The sequence below is a fragment of the Panthera leo genome, chromosome B4 (assembly GCF_018350215.1).
Source record: "Panthera leo isolate Ple1 chromosome B4, P.leo_Ple1_pat1.1, whole genome shotgun sequence".
NCBI lineage: Eukaryota > Metazoa > Chordata > Mammalia > Carnivora > Felidae > Panthera > Panthera leo.
This window is the reverse complement of record NC_056685.1, coordinates 18,396,688-18,421,244: the sequence shown is the minus strand read 5'-3', so window position 1 is coordinate 18,421,244 and position 24,557 is coordinate 18,396,688. Positions and strand designations below refer to the sequence as shown.

At 38.2% G+C, this 24,557-nt stretch overlaps 1 protein-coding gene across 2 annotated transcripts in view; it reads right to left on the bottom strand.

Moving 5' to 3' along the window:
* Positions 1 to 24,557, bottom strand: part of PLXDC2 (plexin domain containing 2) — a 445,479-nt gene that overhangs the window by 266,051 nt on the left and 154,871 nt on the right. For both annotated transcript variants that reach the window (XM_042945054.1, XM_042945053.1), the window contains exon 2: positions 8,304 to 8,515. In XM_042945054.1, coding sequence (XP_042800988.1) covers positions 8,304 to 8,515 — 212 coding nt within the window. The remainder of the gene's footprint in view (positions 1 to 8,303; positions 8,516 to 24,557) is intronic.

Below are 24,557 nucleotides of genomic sequence, written 5' to 3'. Positions count from 1 at the left end.
GATCATGACCTGAGCTGAAATCAAGAGTCAGACACTCAACCAACTAAGCCACCCAGGTGCCCCAGTGCCTCCTATATTTGCAATGGTTGATTATGTATAATGTTTATATGTGACATTGTTTCCATCTGAGTCACAATATTTGGCAAAGACCCATGAGATATCTTTGACAAAGGTCCACCGAAACTTACGGGTATCACATAAAGTTACAGAACGTCATTGTTTACCCAAGACCTATAGTCTTTATTTTTCCAATGCATTGGTGCTACATTGTAAAGTGCATATTAATTTGTTAGGTAAAATAAATGGCAAAGACTTGGTGTGATTTAGTGTATATAACTGGGATTAGTATTTCTAAAAATTAAGTAAGTTTCCATCACAGAGGCTGGCAGATTCATTAAGCTACATGTCTTCCTGGGAAGAAGCAGTGGCCCCAGTACTTCCCCAGATGTAGTCATAAAAAATCATGTTGTTGACATGTCTGTGCCAACTTGGACCTATTTAATCTTGGAGATACAATTACTTTATTATTGTTTCTGATTCTGAAAAAAAATCACAGAAAAAAAAACCTAGTCCTTAAGACATAATCCATTAATATAAAATGGGACTGTCCAGTGAATGACCCCAGAAGTTGTCTCTTTGTTGCCCAGAAGCTACATAGCTGAGGAGATAGGCTATACGCCCTGCAAGGAGATGGGCTCAACCTGAACTCAATCCTCCACTGCACCTGGCAACCCCAGCCTGGGTCCCGGCTCTTCCTAAATAGCTGGCAGGTAAGCCAGGACTGCTTGTGCTTGATCTTTGAGTATTTATTTCCTCTGTGCAATGCCCTCTCATGCTTGTCCAATAAAGAGGAAAAGCAAATGGGACCCAGCCCTGCCTGGAGCACTGTCCCACGGTGGGATACTTCTCCATGGGCTGCCCAGAGAACAGGGGACTCACGCATCTGTTGGCTTTGCTGATCCTGACTGCCAGCCCATACTTAGTGGTCACTGGCTCCTTCACCTTGAGCCCTTTGCTCAACATGTAAAGACTGGACACATTCTGGACTACCAAAAACAATTCATCTGTTTTTTCAGCATGATTTTTAAAAATCAATCTGGATAAAGATCTAGACCTATGACATTAAGCAATACTATGATTTTTGATGTTGAAATAATGATTTTCACAAAAGTGTATTTTAAACGTCCCATGGGAAGTTCTTCTGGATAAAGAGGAAAAATATGATTGCAAGATGATACAATAAAATTTCAACTGCTAAACAGTTACCTGGTGTTCCCTCTATTAGGAGTCTCCCTTACTGCCCTAGATAATACAAAGAAAGGCAGAAGATATGGCAGGGTCCTCATGAATAGAAAATGAGGTAGGAAAAACTGCAATATTTTTTTTAGTTAACCTAAGGGGTTTGGCGGGGGGGAGGGTAAGTATGGTATTGTTCTTTGTAAATGAAGATCACAAGAATATTATTCACTCTAAAACATAATTCTTGTTCTGAAAATAAATTATATGACTATCACACTTAATAATTTTACAATCTGTGTGTATCACTCCAAAGACTATTTCCATGCCATGACTGCAAATAAACTCAATTAGCTAACAGTGAAGCATCATAGAGATAATTCAGTTATTCCTTATGGAGCTCTTTGAAGGACAGCTATGGCTCTTTTTTCATTCTTGTTTCGATAAAGAGCTGGCATGTCAAGCTAAGAATAATCTATAATTGAGCGAGATCTATGATGCTATATTTTAATCCTCATCATCTTTTAAGAGGATGAGCGATAATTGCAGGTGAATTCTGCCTGATCTACTATTTCCAGTGCATGTTCTTCTTGGAAGACTAAAAATCCTTGTCAATATTCCAGAAGAATCTGAATGGGATTAAATCAGAAGTTTACCGCTAGGTGTTTGTGCCTATTACCAAAACAGAAGGAATTAAAATAGATTTTGTTGTCAGTTAGCATACAACCTTTGGCAACACAGAGTTGAAGACCTGAGGCCAATTCCAGCCCAAAGGAGGGGGGTGGTGGCAAGGGTGTAACAGGTCACCCTCAGGGAAGGGAATGACAGGGACCCACAACTGACTCTCAGAGTCAAGGGAGTACCAGAAGGTGGGGCAAGGCTTTGGTCACAGTGGTTAATGATTAGAAATCTAAGTATTTCTGAAATTCTTACCTTCACCCATAACTCTCCTCTAATGGCTATCTCATCTTACCTCGCAACAATTCTCATCTAGATGTAATTTATCTTTCCACCCCCCAGATTTGGGCTTTTGGATGCAGTTCCTTGGCATAGTGTTATGGACTGAACATTTGTGTCCTCCCCGCCCCCCAAATTCATATGTTGATAGCCAATCGCCAATGTGATGGCATGAGGAGGGGTGGCCTTTGGGGCGTGATTAGATCCTTAAGGTGGAGTTCTCATGAATGGAGATTAGGGCCCTTATAAAAAAGACCCTAGAGAGCTTTCTAACCCCATCAGGCATGTGAGGACAGGGCAGAAAGAGAGCTCTCTATGAACGAGGAAGTGGGCTCTCATCAGACCTGCCAGCAACTTGATTTTGGACTTTCCAGTCTGCAGAACTGTGAGAAACGAATGTTCGTTGTTTCAGCTGCCCAGTCTGTGGTAGTTTTGCTCTAGCGGCCTGCACAGATTAAGACACACAGTCTAGAAGGGAGTTTAGATCCTTGTCCCTGCCTATCCGTGCAAAACTCTGTCTAGAAATATCTTGATACTTGGCTACTGTCTAACTCTCTCTTCCTCACATGGTTCGGATGTCACCTTGTCTTTACATTAGTCCCGACTCTCTACGGAATAAGGGTCTCCCTCTGGGTGCTGATTAACTTATTCAGTACTTCTCCTTTTCAATCACACACCCTCACAATGCTTTCTTTCTCATTTCCTGAGGAACCAAATCTGACACCGACAGGGCATTTGGAAAATTTCAATTCACTCTTGAGTCAAATAAGTGTGCTTCTCCAGGATTAATCTTAGTACTTCCTTCACACAGCTTTTGATTCTACAACCACATACTGAAGCCTCTGCAAGTTCAGACCTCCTAAAATGGAAATGCCTCCTTAAAAAAAAAATCTACAACAGCTTTTCACATCCATAATAAATATAGTAGCATAGCTATTCAATCTCAGGTGGCACTTTTCTTTCTTTTGGAAAATGTCACAAATCTGCACTATCACATTCTTCACATGTATAAGTATTTATTATCTTCTCTGAGTTCACTGAGTGGAAAGCGGCCCGAGGAAAGAATGAGCGTGGCAGTATTCTGCAAATTTTCATTATTCTATTTCTGTGAAATGGGATGATGTGTCTTATTATTACCCTGTATTTATATTCATTATTGTGATTGCCAGGCCTCTGAAACGGAGACAGCTTACTTAGACTTGAGACACACAAGCAGTCAGATTTTCATTATCCCAGAATATTCTGATGTATTCTCTATGTTGCACAGATACCAGGAAGATTCTGCCCACATGGGGCATTACAGAATTTGCCTGTTTCTACGTAAAACAATCATCAAAGCAACCCCAAGCAAGATTAAGTACCTGCCAGCAACTTCTTTCCTTTCAAGTAGATTGCTTAGTTATGGACTGCAATAAAATATTAGAACACATATAATAGCCTTGTGTGCAGCAGTTAGCAATTGCTAACTTTTTAGAGAAACCTGTTATAAAATCGGTAAACGGAAGGTGCAGACACAATTTGACATGTGCTATCGATGAAGATCAGAAAGATTTTCCACATATGCATTTTGGAGAAAAACAGGTGGCCTCTGAGTTTTAGCCATATTCATCACACACATTTGCTGACCATTCTCAACTGTACCTTCCTCAGATAGGAGCTTTAATGTGAACAGATGATACAACTGCTGGATATGCCTGCAACTTTGAACTTGGTACCAAAATGAGAAATCCGCAAGACATGCTGCTGGTAGGCGGCACAATTTAATCTGAGGCTTTGCAGAACATTTACATCTTCAAAACTAACAGCTAAGTCCGCTTTGTGGTCTAACTGTCTGCAACTCAAAGGGTGGCCTGTGGTCCAGCCACACACGCAACACTCGAGAGGCAGCGGACTGGCTCACAATTTCTGAGTCGGTTTGGATTGTGGAGTTATAGGATCCATAATTCCTATTTGTAACTATCCCCTTCTTTAAGTCATCCCAGTGCTTGTGAATCAAGGCAAGGAAAAAAAAAATCACCCTTGACAACCCTTTCCAGAAACATTTTCATTGTCCCAAGAGAGGGAATGTGAAGCTCAAAATACCGCATGTAAATTAGTGATAAAAACTACATGTGTGGTTCAGGTACAGGGTATTAGAAAAGAATCTGTGTTGGATTTCTTTAAAGGTGAAGAACTATAGATTACCAGCACCATCACAAGGAGTCAGCTGACGAATCTGATCTTCAGGAAGATCAATAATTCTCACTGCTCAGGGCCTCCCCATTCCATAATGCCACTGATGCTTCAAGAGCTCTGTGCCAGCCAAGAGGAAAAACAGCCAGCAACAAGGTGAAGACTTATGTGCTGCTTGTCCATGCACCTGTCCCTGGGGTCATGGGATTCACTGAATGCTGCTCGAACAAAGTTGAATCATGAACGGAATTCAACCTTACCTGAAAGGCTTGGAAGCCTTATATTCCCAAAGTAATTACAAAAAGTAGCACACGAGCGACTGCTTTTAATACGTACCAATCGTAAGAAGGCATTGTTCTTACCTGGCCACGTGGTCATATGTCCACATGAACAGAGAAAGTACAAGAAGAAAGGTCTTTCATAAATCAACAGACCAACAGAGGCATTTGCCAACTGTTGAGTTCCTACTCACTCATCAGGAAATATAATCGGTTTCAAAACATCTTTATATCTTCATGAGGGGGATATTAAAAAAAAAAAAAGAAAGAAAATGATGACAACAACAAGAAATTTCTACTGGAAGAATTCTGTAATTGAGATACTAAGTTTTACAGTCCCTCTATTATCTGTTCTTGTGCAGAGCCAGAAAATATACTGTCACCAAGTTTAAAAAATAACAGCCTTTGTTTATTTCTGAATGAATCTGTGCCAGAATAGTAAGTATGCTATTGTCTTTTGTTTTTGTCTTTGGTGAAAGTGGGATATCAAGTCTAGACGATGGCAGAAGTGGGGGACATGTGCTCGAATGCCATTCTGGGTGGTTTAAGTCTCACAGGGATACAGATCATTTTAACAGCCACTGCTACAGTCAGGGCTCTGGGACAAAACCATTCAGATTCTTGACATCAACTTTGGAAGCATCTAAAGGGAAAAGCACACGTAGTCTTTCATGCTCATTGCTTGTATTAAGCGACATAAATCAAAATGTTTATTCCTAAGAAAGACCTTGTCATAATGCCCGGCACAGAGTAGCCACTCCACAACCATTTGGTTCCTTTCTTCCTTATTTCTGTTTAACTCAATCAGGCAAAAATATTTTCCCTAAAAGAGACACAACAATGTTCAAAAATGCCATTTAAAGGGCCAGAATAAATAAATTTTGCAGAGAAGTTTCAGATGTAGGCTTTTGTTTCCAGAACTAGAGGTAGTGTGCCAAGGAGTGACTTATGGGACTTGAGTCCCCAATAATCTCCATCATCCTCAGAACGGCATCAGAATAAATAAACCCTTAAAAAATAAAAGCGGTCATCTTGTTATGAAATCTAGCTTCAAGAGAAGTCCCTTTCCAGCCAGACTGAAACCCCCAAATTACTTTCACATCAATATTCGGGTGCTGCCATTGTCCAAAATCATTACATAATCAAAGTACCATTTACTTTTCCTCGTATTAGAGGAAGCGAAGTCAAGCAGAAACGATAAATCTGGGGAGTTGGGCAGGCCCAGGTTTAAATACCTTTATTCATTAATGGAAGAGCTTAGGAAAAATACCAAACCTAAATCTGAAATTGCCCACATGTAAAAGTCACTGAGATTACCCAGTGAACCTGGAGACACAAATCACACTAGGCTGATGTCAGGACCAGGCAAGATGATATCCATACTGTTTGTGCCTGGCAGAACTTAGCACCGAGTGATTATCCAGCATATACCTCTCTGCACCTGCACTATCCTGCCTCCTTTTTTTTTTTTTTTAACTGACTCAAAACCATTGACATTATGTGATCTCCCTGTTAAGGCAGAAAAGAGAAAAACTGGCTGAATAACAAAATCATGGGTATAGTAACAATCGGGACTATATTCTGAGGAGTGTTAATACATCCCTGAGCAAAGGGATTTTCGCTTTTACAAATGATTAAGAAGATTCAGCATCCTGCCTAGAGATCACAGAGTTCTAGGAATGCGTGTTCTCCTCTTTGAATCTCAGTAGGCTACCAGTTCTGGACAGAGAGTAAACACCTCTGCTTCTGTGCAACTCTCCTTTCTTTAGGTCGCACCCCAGCTAAAGAGTGCTCAGGGAAGAATTATGTTGCCCTCTGCGAGTTGCTATAACAACACTGTTGCCAAAATAGCAGGCACTCTGCAGGAGTCAGAATAGCCTCTTACGGATATTATATGACTCCTGCTCCTGGCACATCCTCTGTTGCCTATTGAGGGGCCTGGCTGGGGCAGTCAGGGACCACCAGAGTCACATGCTAGCCAAGGAGATGGAGAGGGGTTTTGAAAATTGCTGGCCTTCTCACATACACAGAATCCCAACGACCTGTGCTTCAGATCTTCTGAAGATTCCTCTCGCTATGCAGGAACAACATGATGCCTTGATAACTATTTGGAGAACTATGTAGTGTCTGTTTCAGGAAGTGGAGTTCTTTTCCTAAATAATGAGTGTTTCAGGGCCGTAAAAAGAATGCTGTTTGGTTCCTAAAAAGTAGGAACTGGTCACCTAGGAGAAAATAGAACTACAACTACAGTTTGAGAGAGCATACACAAACAGACGATGGCCAGACCATGGATGACAACAGAACTCTTACCCCCAACCTCTGCAGAAACCAGTCCAGGGAAACAACCTCAGCAGCACTCAGCCCAGAATGATCAGGACTTGGTGAATAACTGACAGCTTTCCTATCTTTTGTCTCTAGGTCTAACTCAGTAAAACCCAAATACGGTCCCCAAATCGATCGCCCGAGATGCTCTGCTTCTAATTAACCCACCTCCAGCTTCTCCATGCCAACAACTTCCAATCAGAGCATACCTGAAGCCTCCTCTTTTTTTTAAAGGAGAAACTTTCCCAATCCCCTGCCTGCTTTTGAGTCTCTACCAAAGGGAAGTGATGGAAGCTGACTCTTGCTAGGGCAAACTGAATAAACAGCCTCCATTCTTGTTTGGGTGGTTTTTGCTTATTTCCATAAGATTGACCTCTTTGTTTTTGTTCGATCTGGTGGACTAACAGGATCCTATTTTGTGATTTGCAATGTAAGGACAATAGAAACTTAAACAACGTAATACTACACTTGCGGCCTCTGGGCAACACTACAGACTGCCTAAAATGTACCCTCAGCAAACTTCCATACTCATCCAACCCAACTCCAACCACCCTCATTCCACTCCATAACTCCAACCATAACAAAGAATTGCTTACAGTCACCGAGTGACCGGCCATTCCAGCTCACCCAGAACTGTCTTGTTTTCAGCACTGAAAGTGCTACACTCCAGGAAACCCCTTAGTCCCCGGTAGAATGGGACAGCTGGTCACTCTATGAGACTCTTCAAGCATGCCCTACTGTTCTAAGACTTAGCCATTGAAAAGGCAATTCACTCTGCCAGGAATCTCCTTTCTTACTCCAGGCAGGGTATCAACCTGGTGAGCTCCTCTCAACTTGCCAAGCCCCTGCCTAAATGCCCTCTCCCAGGCTAAGCCTCTTTGACAGTGGTGCATCCCCCAATCCTAAGCAGGTGATCTCTCCCTCCTCCTTGCCATGCTATAGCCTGTATTTTTCTCGTACGTATCACATAGCCTAGAGATGATCTGGTTACACAGTGACTTCCTTGCAGGAAGGGGCTGTATCGTGTTCCTTTGTGCTTCCTCACGGTCATCACCACATCAAGCTAATATTTGTCTGTTTCTAGAGTAAATGAATACATCTGTGACTAAATAAATGGCTTAGCTATGATGTATTTACTTATTTAATGTCGTTACAATTATTTATTCCTGAATTAGTAAATATCAACTGATTATTTATGGATGAGTTAAACTGATCCTTACAAAAAGTCCCGAGGCTCTGGACTGAGCTGAAGGGCCAGTCTATACATACATGGGAGTTGGGTGCCTTACAGGAAATACACGCACCAATCCATTTCAGTTGCCCAGATTAGTTACCTACCTCAATCTGGGTGGTGTTGTCCTGCCCATCATCCAGTAGCAGGTCTGTGAAGCCTCTGGGCTCTGGGGAGTCTTGGCCCATGCTCGCTCGGTTCGAGTCTACTGCCTTGAGGGAATCCAAGCTCCTTTTCCACCGGTGGCTGAATGCATGCGTGTCCACATCAACTTCCTGTTCTGTTTGTGGGAAGACCTGAGCAACTTGATATTGCCAATCTGTTTGAACAAGAAATACAATGATGAGTTGCCACTTGCTATGCCTCATATACATGCTCGCTAACAGAGCAGAAGAATAAGTCTGCTAGTCATGAAAATAGGAAACTAACTCATAACAGCGGAATCTGTTTAATTGTAATATTTTGAGTTGGTATGAACATCTCTGTGTAGAATGCAATTTTAAAACACGCCATAAGTCATGACAATGGTTAATGTGCAGATCCAGCAGAGTCCCTAAAACAGATGTGCAGCCCTAAAGCAATGCATTTTATTCTCTTCCCTCACCGCCCTCTGCACACACACGCTTCATAAACATTCTCTAGTTGTCCTGAGAAAATAAGCTACAATCCAAACAAAGGAATGAAACCTAGTGATTGTTAGCACACTTGAAAATAAAAATCAGACGTTATTAACTTGTGAGTTTATATTCCCTTCACACAAGTTTTGCTGGGCAGCAAGGAGACAACAATGTATTTGAATGTGTTAAATAATATATGGAATGATCTTTGTGTAAATGCGCTAACCTGCTTTGTTGCTCACAAGTCAGATTTGGTTCATTGCCCACCTCACTTAATAAGCAACACCCACAGGAGGCATCACAAAGGCTCTTGTTCATTTGTGCTGATCTCACCTTGGACTCTTGTCAGGGTGGTGAAGGATGACAGTGATAGGCACTTAGAGAAATGGATGGGAAGGCAAAGAGACCAAATCACAAAGGTATTTTAAAGCCATCTGCAGGGACTGGCCTTGCTGACCCAGCTCATCCTGCTACTACAGGAGGGAAAATAAGATTTAATCATTACTCCTAGTCTTTCATTTCAGTGGGTCAGCAGGGGAAGGTATATCGCAAGTATGGGAAATTCGGTTTCTGACCAAGAAGAACAGGCTTCTTCTACACAACTATTACCCAAAGATATGAATTGACAGCCTTTATAACTGGCAGGATACAGGTTCAAAAAGGGCTAAGAGAGCAGTGATTTAATTATAGTTGTGATGTTGCCCTCAATATGAGAACATTCCAAGAAACCAAAATGTATTTTTTTTCCAATATCTGAAATTTATTGTCAAATTGGTTTCCATACAACACCCAGCGCTCATCCCAAAAGGTGCCCTCCTCAATACCCATCCCCCACCCTCCCCTCCCTCCCACCCCCCATCAACCCTCAGTTTGTTCTCAGTTTTCAAGAGTCTCTTATGCTTTGGCTCTCTCCCACTCTAACCTCCTTTTTTTTATTTTCCCTTCCCCTCCCCCATGGGTTTCTGTTAAGTTTCTCAGGATCCACGTAAGAGTGAACACATATGGTATCTGTCTTTCTCTGTATGGCTTATTTCACTTAGCGTAACACTCTCCAGTTCCATCCACGTTGCTACAAAGGGCCATATTTCGTTCTTTCTCATTGCCATGTAGTACTCCATTGTGTATATAAACCACAATTTCTTTATCCATTCATCAGTTGATGGACATTTAGGCTCTTTCCATAATTTGGCTATTGTTGAGAGTGCTGCTATAAACATTGGGGTACAAGTGCCCCTATGCATCAGTACTCCTGTATCCCTTGGGTAAATTCCTAGCAGTGCTATTGCTGGGTCATAGGGTAGGTCTATTTTTAATTTTTTGAGGAACCTCCACACTGTTTTCCAGAGTGGCTGCACCAATTTGCATTCCCACCAACAGTGCAAGAGGGTTCCTGTTTCTCCACATCCTCTCCAGCATGTATAGTCTCCTGATTTGTTCATTTTAGCCACTCTGAATGGCGTGAGGTGATATCTGAGTGTGAAACCAAAATGTATTTAATGTGACTTATTACGCTACTGTATCAGCTACTTAGAACTCTAATAACTAAGTTAAGGCTACCACTACTGATCACACACAAATGGTCTAACACATTTCCCTTTCAACTCAGAAAGGTGCTAATAATTCTTCTAGACAGAAAGGATATTCTTTGGTTTCACCGTGAACTTAAAAGATCTCCCACTGCTTGATGCTTTGGCAGATACAGCCCAGAGAGAAATACCACCATATTACCACCATAGTGTTGGTAATTTAGACTTTTTCATGGGCCCATGCAATATGAGCTTAAAAGAACGGTGAAGACAGAAGTGGCCAAGAGCTCCACATATAGGAACCCAAGAGCTAGAAAAATGTAGCACCATGCACAATTCACAGAACTGTTGTAAGGCTGAAAAATCTCAGGTACACAAAGGGCTGATCATGGGTCCCCCCCGCCCCCGCCCGCCAACTCACAGTAAATGTTCAATCACTATGGCTAATGAGTATTGTCATCATCACCATATAAAATGTTTCTTTTTTAACATTGTTGTCCCGCTGGCCATTGAACTGTGCTCAATAAAAATGTTGATGACTGACTGACTGATGGATAAATGAGCTGTTAACAGTCTCTTTGGAACAAAAATGATTGGACCAGGCAGAATTAAGTAATGGAAGAAATACTGAACAAGGATTCAAAAGACCTGGGGTGGAATTCTTTGTTAGGTTTGCTGGATATGGGGTCCAGCATAATTTACAAAACTCCGTGCTTTGGTTGCCCTATATTTTAAATGGGAATGAAACTACCTTACCTGTAAAGGCAGACAGCTTTTCCTGACGATGTGTCAGGCTCTAAGACCTATGGTTCTAGGCAAAGCTACATAAAGCAATTTTATTTGCTGTATTTTATATATTCTGCCTCATTACCAAAAATATATGAGTCAGCATACAACAAAACTAAGCAATACAGTTTTATAACAACCAGCTAAGACCTGCTGGCCCAACACTTAGGTTAATTTTAGAGATGTGTGTTTGTCTTGCACTAAAGGTGGTGGCTATCTGAATCAGAACAACTGAAAATCTATACAAGATTCTTGTTAGAATGTCAATCCAGATAAGAAATGTGGTAAATTCAATGCAGTTAATGGATTACATGCTCCTGGATATAAAAATGGCTTTTAAAACAATCACACAAAGGGAAGAGCTCCAAGCAGAGGTTTTTCCGTCCTCTAAAATGTAAATCGGGAAGTCTACCTAAAACTTCAAAGAATTAATCTTTATTAAAATCTTCAAGACAGAATTTCAAAACAACTCTTGGTTTCTTTCAAATGGGTGCTACTGTTTGATATTAATTGCTTGATATTAATGTTATCACTACCTTTCCAGAGATTTATAACACAAGACAAAAAAATGGTACTTCCCATGATGCCTGGAAGCCAGGAACATCACACTAGCCCCTGTGATCCTGGCACAGGGCAGTGAGAGACAAAATAACTAACATTGGAGGGCTGTCTGCATAGAAAGTCTATTTCTCAACTTCCTTGAGCCCCTCTCTCATTTTTCCCTACCTTCTTACCCTAGAGAACAAATGGAAAGGAACTTCAAAGCTTAGGGGTGATAAAACCCATATTCTCCACTGTTAAATTGACTAAAAGAAAAAGATCATTAGTTCTGTGACTTAACAGCCTTCCCAAGCAAGCCCATACCTAAGCCTATAAAGGCCTGCAGGAAAAGAAATTGAAACCTAAGGACAACCAGTCTCACACAGCCAACTAGGCTTTTCTGAATCAGGTAAATGCTTAAGCCAATCAAATAGTTTTCTTGCTTTGTGTCTGCCTTTTTTCCCATAAAAGTCTTTCCCCTCTCCTGTCCTCAGAGTGCTCCCATTTCTGGCTCAGTGCTGCCAGACTAGAATTGATCTTTGCTCAGGTAAACTCTTGAAATTTTTAATATGCCTCAGTTTATCTTTTAACACTACATAAGTTGAAGTTTGGCATGTTTGATTAATATGTCAAATTCTTTTCATAGTGTTTTCATAGTTTCATAAGTAATGCTTTAGAAGGGTTACTGGGGAAGGTAAATTGAACAGACAGGGAGGCCTCCTGTATAAGACAAACATTATGCTGACTCTAGTACTCACAAAGTAAGTCCCTAGACAGCTGTGGGGTTGTGGTGGGGTTTCCGCCCCCCCCCCCCAAATGTTAGCGATGTTTTACCATTTTTATTCTCTTGCTTCATGGTCACGTTAACAGCTATTACAGCTGCGGAGTGGTTTGCCTCCATTATGGACACGCTCGCTCCTCCTAGAATTTGCTACCTTCAACTTTGCAAACCTATCACTCAATTACTTGCTAGCTCTCGTATTTACAAAGACTAAACAGGATCTAAGGAAGGCACTGAGGGGTTTTTTTAATAAGAAAATTTGTGAGCTTTAGGGCTTGGCTACTGTGAATTTTCTTTCGGTTGTTATTTTAGACCTAATTCTTTTTCTCTGGTGATGTTATGAATACTAAGAGGAAACATTCCTATATGCTCCTAATTCAGTCCTACATGGTTCATCAAGACTGGAGTATGAAATTGGCTTAGATTTTGATCCCATTTCAGAATTATTTTTTAGACAAGATAAAACAAGTCAAGAATGAATATTTTATAGAAATAAAGACCGAGAAAAATTGGCAAAACCACAGCATGGTCATCTACATTGTAAATTATTCCTGGGCACTTCATTTGCTTTCAAACTCATAAAAATATTTTAAATTATTCTTTAAATCATCACCAAAACGAATCATTCAGAAGCAAGATACAGGGATATATGTAATATAATTTTCCCCTTCCCAGCTGTAGTGAAAACAAAAGCAACAGGAGGGATCTTTGAGTAGTCTGGCTCAGCAGATTGTTTGCTTTCTGCCCACTGTATGTTAATTAAGCCACTGATGGAAAACTTTCAAAGATAATTTTCTCCAACATAACTATGATTGCTATGATTGTTAATCACATGGCTCATGGAAATATTAAATATATCTAAAGACTCTCTTTTGGATATGAGAAAAAGCTTACAGACATATTTCTGTGTATGTGTATGTGTGTGTATATATGTATATATATATATAGACAATACATAAATTAATCAACACATTCTTGAGATATTTTATTCAATTAAAATAGCAGATAAACTATCACTGAAGAAGCAACTTCATTACATTCCAAATTAACGTTACTATGAAAGCCAATAATGTCTAGTTAATCCGAGAGTAAAAACAAGAAACTCATGTGTATCCTCCTATCATTCTTTGCAAACCATGTAAGTCCCTTTTGTGCCATCATATACTGTGAAATAATTTAAAATAAAATAAAAACAAAAGGTAAGAAAACTGTGCTGAGCTGGATATGTTTATAGTTAGGTCTCATCTGAATGATTTTATTAAAATAGCTTACATTTAGCCAATAGTTATACTTTGAAAACATCCTTAACCGTATGTTGTATGTCTTGCATACAGATCATATACACAATACATGTCAAACGACCAAGAAGTAACTACATAAATTGACATGCATCTTATGTAATCGAGGTCTGCCTGTGCCTTTTGATAAGCATTTTGATCTACACTTTACAAGTGAACCCCTGTGAATCCTCTGCAGAAACATGAAGACTGTTCACTGCAAACAGATTTGATGACTAGATTCATGTGAAAATAGATAAAATTATCTGGCTGAGGTAGACCCCTTTATATGGCTTTGCATCTCATTTATTGTGGAAGTAAAGAGGAAATTCTATATAAATGGTTATATCCATGGTTATGTCCACTAATGAACCCGTGACATAGTGGATTTGAGGTTTTGACTGACAGCGTTACAGAATAAGACAGCTACAGAAGTGAAAGTGAGAAGTGAAAGCATTCACAATGTTGCAAGATATGTTGAGAGACATTAAAGCATTTGAGTAGCCCCTAGACATCAGAGTCTTTTTAAGCCTCCCACATGATTATTTGAGCCCCCTTGGATGAGAACCACTGCTCCATGCTCTAGTCCCAACATACATGCCTTAGGGTATGTACTCATCACCTCTTGCCTCCAATCTGGTCTTACTGTCTTCAAACTCTTTCTTCTCCAATCTTCTCTATCTGCTACCAGAGGTACCTTTCAAAGTTACTCACTTCCCTCTTTGGCTTAAAACCGCTAATGACTCATTACCACCCACAAAACTATAAACACTCCATGCTTTTGTTCCAATCACCCTCCCCTCTATTTGCACTCCGCCCCCATCATGCCCTAGGCTAGGACCATGTAGAATTTTTCAACAATCTCTTTACTTGCAAGAAGTATAGTTACCTTTGCATGGAAGAAAACCCCTTTTCATCCCAGACTTTGGGCAATCTCACAATTCCTTGAAGATCCACCTCAAATATTCTCTTGTTAAATGAAGCTTCCCTTGGGGCACCTGTGTGGGTCAGTTGGTTAAGCATCTGACTCTTGATCTCGGCTCAGATCATGATCTCACTGTTGTGAGACTGAGCCCTACATCGGGCTCTGTGCTGAGTGTGGAGACTGCTTGGGATTCTCTCTATCCTTCTCTCTCTCTCCCCTTACCCAGCTTATGTGTGCATGTGCACACTCTAAATAGATAGAGAGATAGATAGAGAGATAGATAGATAGATAGATAGATAAAAATGAAGCTTCCCTTGACTCCCCCAGGCAGAGTCTTTTTACCTGACTCTTCAAACACACTTTTGCCTATCCCACTTGAATGTATAATTGTATAGTTGTTCAGAAAAGAGTTAACACAGCAAGCCTGGGACAGCTATCCTTAGAAAATGCTGTTTGCAAGGCTGGCTGTTGGCTGGTGTCCGGAAACTTAGATTTAGGGAGGGTTCCTGCTATTCTCTAACAGATAAGAGTGGCTCACCGTAGCTAAACTGTTTGGGCAAATAATATGGTTTATGATGAACACCTGCCTTCCTTCTGGAAGTCTGGAATCTTGGTACATGCTAGACAGAAGGTGGATATTTGAACAGCTCCCAGTAAAAACACTGGGCGCTGAGTTTCTAATGAACTTCTTGGTTGATGATATTTTACAGGTGTCATCACGGCTTGTTGCTTGAAAAATTAATTGTGTCCTATGTGTTCCTGCTGGGGAGGGCTCTTGGAAAGTTGCCCCGGGTTCCCCAGACATTGCCCCAAGTGCCTTTTCCCTTTGTGGATTTCGGTTTGTATCTTTTTGCTGTAATAAATCACAGCCATAAATACAAATATATGCTGGGACTTATGAGTTCTCCTAGCATATGGCCAAAGCTGGGGTGGCCTAAGAGACTCCCAACACTGAGATGTTTCAGATCAGAGACTCTATCATATTTACATTTTTTTTGTCCTGTCATCATAAGCACTGGCACTGACATATAACAATTATCCAAAATCTTCTGAATAACAAATGAATGAATAAGTAAATGAAGGATTGACCAAGTTGCTACTCATCTGAGACAATGACTTAAAAGATTTTATGCGTAATCTCTTAGCTAACTTAAGATTTTAACCACCTTTCTGAGTAGCCAGAGCGAAGGGTGGAAGAAGGAGAAAACCCTGGGAAAACAAATCCAAACAGACAAACTTCATTTATGTGATATGAGTTGGACTCAGAAATAGCTCACTGGTCAGTTGGGTGATGTTCGGCAACACTAGGGTTGCAGTTTATCATCTTGGTCCTTTACGGTTAATGAACTCAGTGAGAAATACAACACCTGTCTTTGAAAAATGCAGTCATTTGGGCATTTCCAGTGAGACTGAAAAATTATGAATTAGATGAAACAAGGACAATTTTAAGTTAAAAGAGGAAAACAGGTTGAGAATGACTCTAGAAGTTTGAGGCATTAATAGTTTTCTAATTTTATTGTTAAGTAAAATAATCAAAAATTTTAATTTTATACATAAAAAGGGTATCCTATGGAAACCATTCTCAGTTTTATGAACAATCACCAGTAATATTTAGGACAAGTTTAAGGTAAGGCTACATATTTACTAAAGGGTTAAAAATAAGTACAAAGAATAAAACTTTGTTAGCAGTTACAAAAGAGGTGTTTATGCATGGCTTCTAATAATGAATTAATAGTAATAGGAGTAATATTGATAATAATAACTAACTTTCATTTAGGATTAGTTGAGTACTATGTACTGTTCTACACGTCTGCATACATTAATGTATTTGGCACATACCGTTATTGTAAACTGTGTTACATAAGAGAAAATTGACGCATATGAGGTGGTAAGTGATAGACTAGGAAAGTAAACAGAACTGAATCCCGAGACTTGGTCTTAACAATGATCTAATCTGCCCCTGATTAATCTTTTGGGGGCTCAATTTAGCAATCTGTCACGAACCCTGATGACATGACACAAAGAAACAATCTAAAAGGGGGAACAAAATGAATGAGACAAAATGTGCTGTTTAAAAAAGCAAAAATCCATAAAAAATTTAGCACCTGAAAGCAAAAAAGGAATATGGCATCCCATCAGGTTGACTGCAAAAGGGAGGAAATGAACCAATGTTAAAGAAAAAAAAGGAGCAGGAAGTAACAGCACACTAATATTAATTATATTTTCATTATATCTTGAAAGGTTGGGACGTACTTGAAAATGAATCATTGATTTTTTTTTTTTTTTTTTTGGTTATTTGAGGATTTTCTATTAACTGCCTAGGAGAAATTGAAAAGAAAAACTGAATTCCTTCAAGTAGACTTCACACGTGTTTTACCGGGTTGCTAACCTCCTATTTTGTAATAAAAAAGATGATTATCAAAGAACTTGGGTCTTCCACTGATGTTTCAGATAAATCTATCAGATTTAGAAAATAAACTCATTTCCACAAGAACCACAATCATTTATAAATAATCTATAAACAGAGTAAATAGCATTTAATTAAATCTGAGAATCTATCTTTTAATGAAGTCCCTGAGATCTTCTGTAGAAAACACAACATCATGAACCCAGAAACCACATGGAAATTTTAGGTATGTGACCTGTGACCTCCTACTATCTGTGAAATGAAAGGGGGAAGTTTTATAGCCTTTCTGGTCCTTCCCAGCTATAAAGATCTGGTCATCTGAAAAAAAAATTAATAAAATAAAATAAATAATAATAATTTAAAAAACCCTATCATCTACTGGCTGGCTAAGTATCTTGTTAACATGTTTTAGTCTATTTGCCATCATATATTAAATAGTCTGCATTTGTTTTCCAATTTACTACTTAAGTTGTGAAAATTCATGTATTACGAGACTTTAGAGTCTCTATAGCACAGTAAAAAAGTAAAACTATTTGGTAAAAATACCTTAACACTTCCGTTTATCATCAGCCGTCCTAAACTACCCTTGCTGCCTATATTCAGAATGGCTGGTTTTTTGTTTTTTTTTTTTTTTTTTCTAAATTTTTTTTTTTTTTCCAACATTTTTTATTTATTTTTGGGACAGAGAGAGACAGAGCATGAACGGGGGAGGGGCAGAGAGAGAGGGAGACACAGAATCGGAAACAGGCTCCAGGCTCCGAGCCATCAGCCCAGAGCCTGACGCGGGGCTCGAACTCACGGACCGCGAGATCGTGACCTGGCTGAAGTCGGACGCTTAACCGACTGCGCCACCCAGGCGCCCCCAGAATGGCTGGTTTTAAAATCAGGGCTCTGCACTAAAAAGCTAAGCCTCAATGCATGAAAAGTGTAACTCTATCAGCCAAGGGAGATGGGAAATTCTGTAAACAAGGACTAGTCATGGCCAATAGCTTCTCTTAAAAAAAAAAAAAAAAAAAAAATTGAGTCTTTTGAGCCAGACCAGGCCAGATGGAATCGATTGGGATAATGGTGCCCAGTGTCAAACATTACATCCAAATGCCTAGGGCCCAAATCACTGAGGGTCTTCGATTAAATTATGGCTGCCAGATGTCTGATACACTTAATCTCACTGCATACAGTCATCCGACCATATTCAGTTTGTGGGGTCAGAATCCATAACGGCCCAATGTTGAGCCCAGAACACAGGCTGACTTAGCCAATGATGACAGATGACAGGCAATGTATGCATTTCTATCATACGGTCTTTTAAGTTTCATCTGATTTATATCAAATCACACCATTTTCAACATGGTCCCAAATTTCTATAGGTTAAATGCTCTCTAGAGGTTTGTGTGGACTTGGGTAAGTGGTCAATAACGCAATTGTTATAAAGATAACAAAATTATCTTTATTGTTTATTTTTTTTTAAAGTTGTAGCCCAAAGGTTATAAATATAAAGTTACTGTGGGCTTGCATTTTTATTAAAAGATGACTTTAGGGCGTGTGGGTGGCTCAGTCGGTTAAGTGTCTGACTTCGGCTCAGGTCATGATCTCACAGTTTTTGAGTTCGGGCCCGCGTTGGGCTCTGTACTGACAGCTCAGAGCCTGGAGCCTGCTTCGGATTCTGTGTCTCCCTCTCTCTCTGCTCCTCCCCTGCTTGCACTCTGTGTGTGTGTGTGTGTGTGTGTGTGTGTGTGTGTGTGTGTGTGTGTGTGTGTCTCACTCAAAAATAAATAAAAATTAAAAAAAAAGATGACTTTAGTTAGTGTAAGGCATTCCATATTCTTAGACTCAAACCCAGCAGTATTTTTCTGAAATTTGAATGATTATAAAGTTTAACCAGGACAAACTAACAACTTGCCCCCAAAATAATGAGAAATGCTTTCAATTTAATCCAACAAGTAAGGAATAAACACCAGATCTGGGTTCAGCCCTAAGGTGTGGTTTGTTCCCATTAGGACTAACCACATATTAGTTGTTAAGTGTTGAATACCATTCCTAGATAAAAAGTGAAACATACAACCACAAAATCTATATTTTGGGGCTCCCTGTTTTGTGCGAGGGTTGAAAATATGGGGTAAACAAAATACAGATTTAATATATTCAACTTTGAGACTCAGTTATTACACAAAACACAAACACGATAGACAGCCACTTAATGTCAGACAGAAAAAGAAGACTTCTTTCAGTTTTATATAAATTTAAAAGGCCAGCAGAACAAAACATCAATAGCACATATCGAGGTTAATACTATGTGCACATCTGTTCAATGTTTTGATCTATAAAATGGCAATCATGTATGGTTTATCTGAATATATACAAATAAATCTAACCTAATAATTTTTTAAAAGATTAGTCCTCAAAAAAATAAAAATGTCATAAATAGATAACTCACAGCAAAGGAAATGTAAACACTAATAAATGCTCAAGTACTTAACATCATAAAAACAGAAATTCTGGGCGCCTGGGTTGCTCATCTAACTCTTGATTTTGGCTCAGGTCACGATCCCAGCGTCCTAGAATTAGGCCCTGTGTATGGCTCCATGCTAAGCGTAGACCCTGCTTAAGAATCTCTCTCTCTTCTCTCTCCCTCATTCACACTCTCTCTCACTCTCTAAAGAAATAAATAAGAAAAAATAAATAATAAAAATAATAAAAAGAGAAATTCAACACAATTCTTTAATATACTACATTCACAAAGATTTATTGTAAATTGTACTTGTCAGTATTCCATAGAGAATTTTTCTGAAGTATTGTACTCTATTATTGGGAGATTCTAATTTTAATCAAAATTTCATATTGGCAAATTTATAATCTGTAGCAAAAGTTTTCTAGGATTTAATACTCTGGAAATATTCTGAAATGCAAGAAGGGATTTATGAACAAGTATAAAAAACTATATGTAGTATGATTTGAACTAGGTAAAAAAAGAAAAAATATATATATACAAATACACAAAAGGAAAAAATGAGAAAGAAATACATTATAATATTACCAGTACTTTTTTCTGTGCTATACAGCACAGAAGCAGCAAGTTTTTTTAAATTTGTCCTTTTACTTCTATAGGGAGGGAGACAAAACCTAAATCTCTGCTTTCTGAAGGTCAAATCCAAATATGCTGACTTGGTGAAGTCTTTCATCACTACCAATATATAAGTTTCTCAGGGAGAGTTATTTTAAAGTGCTCTCATAGAGCTTTACCCAAACCTATTGCCGTGTTCTTCTCGTTGTCATTATTGATTAAATGCCATTTCTCTACAAACAACCATGAGCTTGTCAAGGAAAGGTGTCATGCCTTTCTTCATCCTTGTGTTCCTTTCTGTTACTGTTCACTAAAACGGCCCAGGGTCATGGCATAGTTGGAGTGGTGACCCGGCATTTTCCATCATGGCGGCTCTTGCTTAAGACAATTTCATTTCTCTGGGTAAATTTTTATCCTTGAATACTTAGCTATGTTGGGGTATTTCTTGAGAAAACTTAAAGCATCCCTGCCAAACTCTGTGCAATTTCCTATACTTTCCTAACCTCTTTTTCTATATATGAACTTCATCAAATAAAACATCAGTGTTACAACACTATAACGCCAAAATCCTTTAAAATTTTCAGATAGATTAATACAGTAAGAGAAAAGAATCTTCCCATTATTCTGTTTCTCACATTGGATTCATATATTTAATGAAATATACCTTTATACTACCTTAGGGCCATAAAGCAATGGGCAAAACTACTTAGCTTTGAAATCTCCAAACAACTTTACAAAAAAGTTCTCTCAAAAAAAGTCACAGGAAAAAGATTTATGCTTCTGAATAGCAAAGGCTTTGTGAAGTAAGGATTCATAAATATTAGTTACAGCAGAAAGTATATAATTCTTTAAACAAAACTGACACTGTTATTTATACTTAAATATGAAATGTTTTATACACAAAGATGTATATCCTTCATGAAGTACTTTTTGAGTATTTACTAGCCAATGACTTGCATAATTCTTCCACTTATCCAGGCCCCCCTTACGATGAACTCAAACTAGTATTGGAGGTGAACTATCTTGAGATAGAAAAAAATGTATTTCTCTATATAAACCTATGATTTTTACTTAAAAAAAATCATATTCCAAAGACCCTCTGTCACAAAAATGGGAAACTACATCAAAAGCTGAGAACATGATGGGAAATTGAAAGTTCGACCATTAGTATAAATTTAGTTAAGATATTTTGGTCTTTCACACACTGTATCATACTTTCAACATGATATTTTGCTCACTGATTTTGACAAGATTTTTTTTCACTTGTTTTGAAAAAGAGAAATACTTAAATTTGAATCGAAACTACCATTCATTCAAGCAACCATTTTAAAAGAAAGTTCTCAAGAATTTCTAAAATGTTATGAATGTCTGGATTTTGTCATTACTTTCCTAAATAACGTTCCCTAATTAAATTGCATGATTGCATATATTTATGCTGATTACGCAATTTAACTAACATTGTAAATAAACCACAATCAACAAAATTACATTAAAAAGAAAAGTAAGACAGTGAAAACTGTACTAAAATTAGATTTAAATTTCTGTGATAGATTCCTAAAATATACAAACCACAGTTGAGGATTTAAGCTACCAAAGTGAGACAGAATCCGAAGCAACCCTTCAGTCGCTTAGAGATTAATTAGTAGCAACTGCGACTTTTAGAATGCAATTGTTCATTCTCTCGTTTCCTTGAATTTATCTTTTAGTAACTGATTTTTTTACCCGTACAGACAAATTACAAAAGTCTCTGCTTTAAGTACTTACTGTAATATACATTCATGTAAAACCTCCCTTCTACGGGTGTGCCGGCTTTAGTACACAACCAAAAAAAAATCTGAATTGCATAACATAATTAAAAACCTAAAACTTCCACTATTGGGCAAATGCTACTCACTGGGGTATTGTGAAAAAAATTACGTTGTGCGTATTCACTAGTGCTCACAACAATACTAAGATAAGCATTCTTTCCTTTATTTACAAATATGCAATGTCTGAAAACATGGATTTACGAAAACTTGTTCCAGTTCAGAAAAAGTAATCCATAAATGATAGAAGTTATACAATTTCCTTATAGTAAGCGTCACCCATTTTATAACAATAAAATCATTGTTCCTAAAAAAGAGTGAATAACCTGAACGACTTTAAAATATTATTAAAGTAAAATATTACCTTTCATCTAATATGAAAATTTAAATCATTAAAAAGAAAATAGGAAAAAAATTTAAATATCTACCCTTTTGTTCTAGGTGCAAGAGGCAGAGTTACCGCCTTAGTGAATATCCCTCCTGGATATTTCTCTGCAGGTCTCCTTGTGTCTTTGTACCAGAAAGTGTGTTTGTGTGTGTATGTGTGTGTCTACCTGTGTATAGCTTATTTATTTCAGCACTACAGAATAAATATTTTCCCATGTTCTTGACTATATACTAAATTTAATTAAAAATTAACGCCTACCATAAACGAATCCTCAATTGTTGAACTTTCACGTTGATACTAAAGGCTACATCATCCTCATTTCTTTTCTCAGGAACAATTTCTGAAAGAGGGATTTGCACTCCCTGGCACTCAGATTGTTATCAGTTTACACACGCACCAGCAGGACATGAAGACGGGTATCCCATGTTTTCTCAATAACTTAACGATATCCCCCCTACCCCCCAATTCTTTTTTTACTTGGTAGATTAAAAAAAATGGAATCTCCTTTTAATTTTGATTGCTAATGAGTCAATATTCTTTCCTGTGTTTCTAGTCTTGATTATCTTATTCAAATCTTTTCTGTGGGATATGGAACTTTTTTTAACTTAAAGAATTGTTTAGAAAAAAAATCTATACGCAATTTTCAGGAACTCATTTATCATATAAATCTGTCAGAAACAACTTTGTTGAAATTGACACAACTTTCCCTGAGATATGAGAGCAGTACGTTGCTCAGTTGCTTTTGTACAGTTTAAAACTCAACAAACATGGTTTCCTATATCTTTATGTTTAGTATTTGTCTTTGGGAAACATACTCCATAAATGGGGGGGTGGGTAGCTTCCAAACCAAGAACAAAAGCAATAAACTTATTCATCATTAATAAAGGCCATGAGGAGAGAAAGTGTGATCATTTGATGATGGGAATCTAAATTTTAAACAAGATAGAGCTGGGGGAAAGGAATAAAATATAAGATGAAAGTTACAATTCTAGTTCTTCCCCTTATTTTCTGTTAACAAAAAAATCAAGACAAATAAAAATAATATAACATCAAATCCCAGAGAATCAACCTACAATAGAATAAAGAAGGAGGCCCATGTACCTTAATATTTAAACATTTCAATCAAATTGAAGCCAAACATGTCTTTATGGCACCCTGGACACCAAAAGGAAGGAAGGGGCTATGGTACTAAGGGTATGAAGTTGGCATAAAAATATGTTTTGGCGAACACATCACTCTGAAAAGCCAGACAAGCCTTCTGACAAACTAGCAGAGGTAAAAAGAAAGCAAAGAGGTCTTAATCGGAGGTATTTAGGAGAATGGCCGCAACGTTGTATAAAAATTAGTTGGGGAGTTGGTTAAAGTGGAGAGAATCCCTTTGCAGATAAAGTGACACGTGGTTATTTATTCTGTGAAGGTGTGATCTGCTGTGATTTACCACATGTCTCCATCTAGGACCGTTTTCTATGCTCTCTGGGCAAAAAGGTCTTAACCTTCCACTCATTATTGAAACCATCATAATGGCTTTACTCCTTTCATAATTCAATTACTATAAACCCAAGAATGGTAGTACTTGAAAAGAGAAAATTGAGAGATATCTATGAACTATATATATATATATATAGAGAGAGAGAGAGAGAGAGTTATAAATATATAATTTTATATATCTATGAGCTATAAGATATATAATTTTTTTCACCTTCAACCACTTCCCACTTCAAAAATTGGTGATAACTACCCATGAGCACTTCTAACATTTACATACAGAAATCACAATTTGACTTGAACTCCAGTCCCACTCAAACTGAAGACTCCTGCATGTTTACAAGAATAAATTAACACACATTAACATGTTTTTATTCTACACACAAAATTTTCTTTCACATTTCCCAGAGGAAGAGCAAAATGCTCTGAGGCGAACTTTCGAGTCTATTACTTCTAAAGAATGACATGTGAATAAAGAGAAGAAAACAGATCAGCTTGTTCTCGTTTTAACTTTACATAATGTCTCACATCTCATGACATGCTGTTCTAGAGTGAAGTGTTTTCACCTGCCTTTTGCTATGAATTACTTGGCTAGGTAACAAACAGGCAGTCCGGGATTATTTTTTTAAAGCCATCAATATCCTTCCATGCTGTTTAGAATGCCAAGAGAATGCTTTCTTCCTTTCTCACTTATCAATCAAATACTTCATGAAGCTTAATTAAAATTAAGTCAAAAATATTCTCTGTGTTTGTATAAACCTTA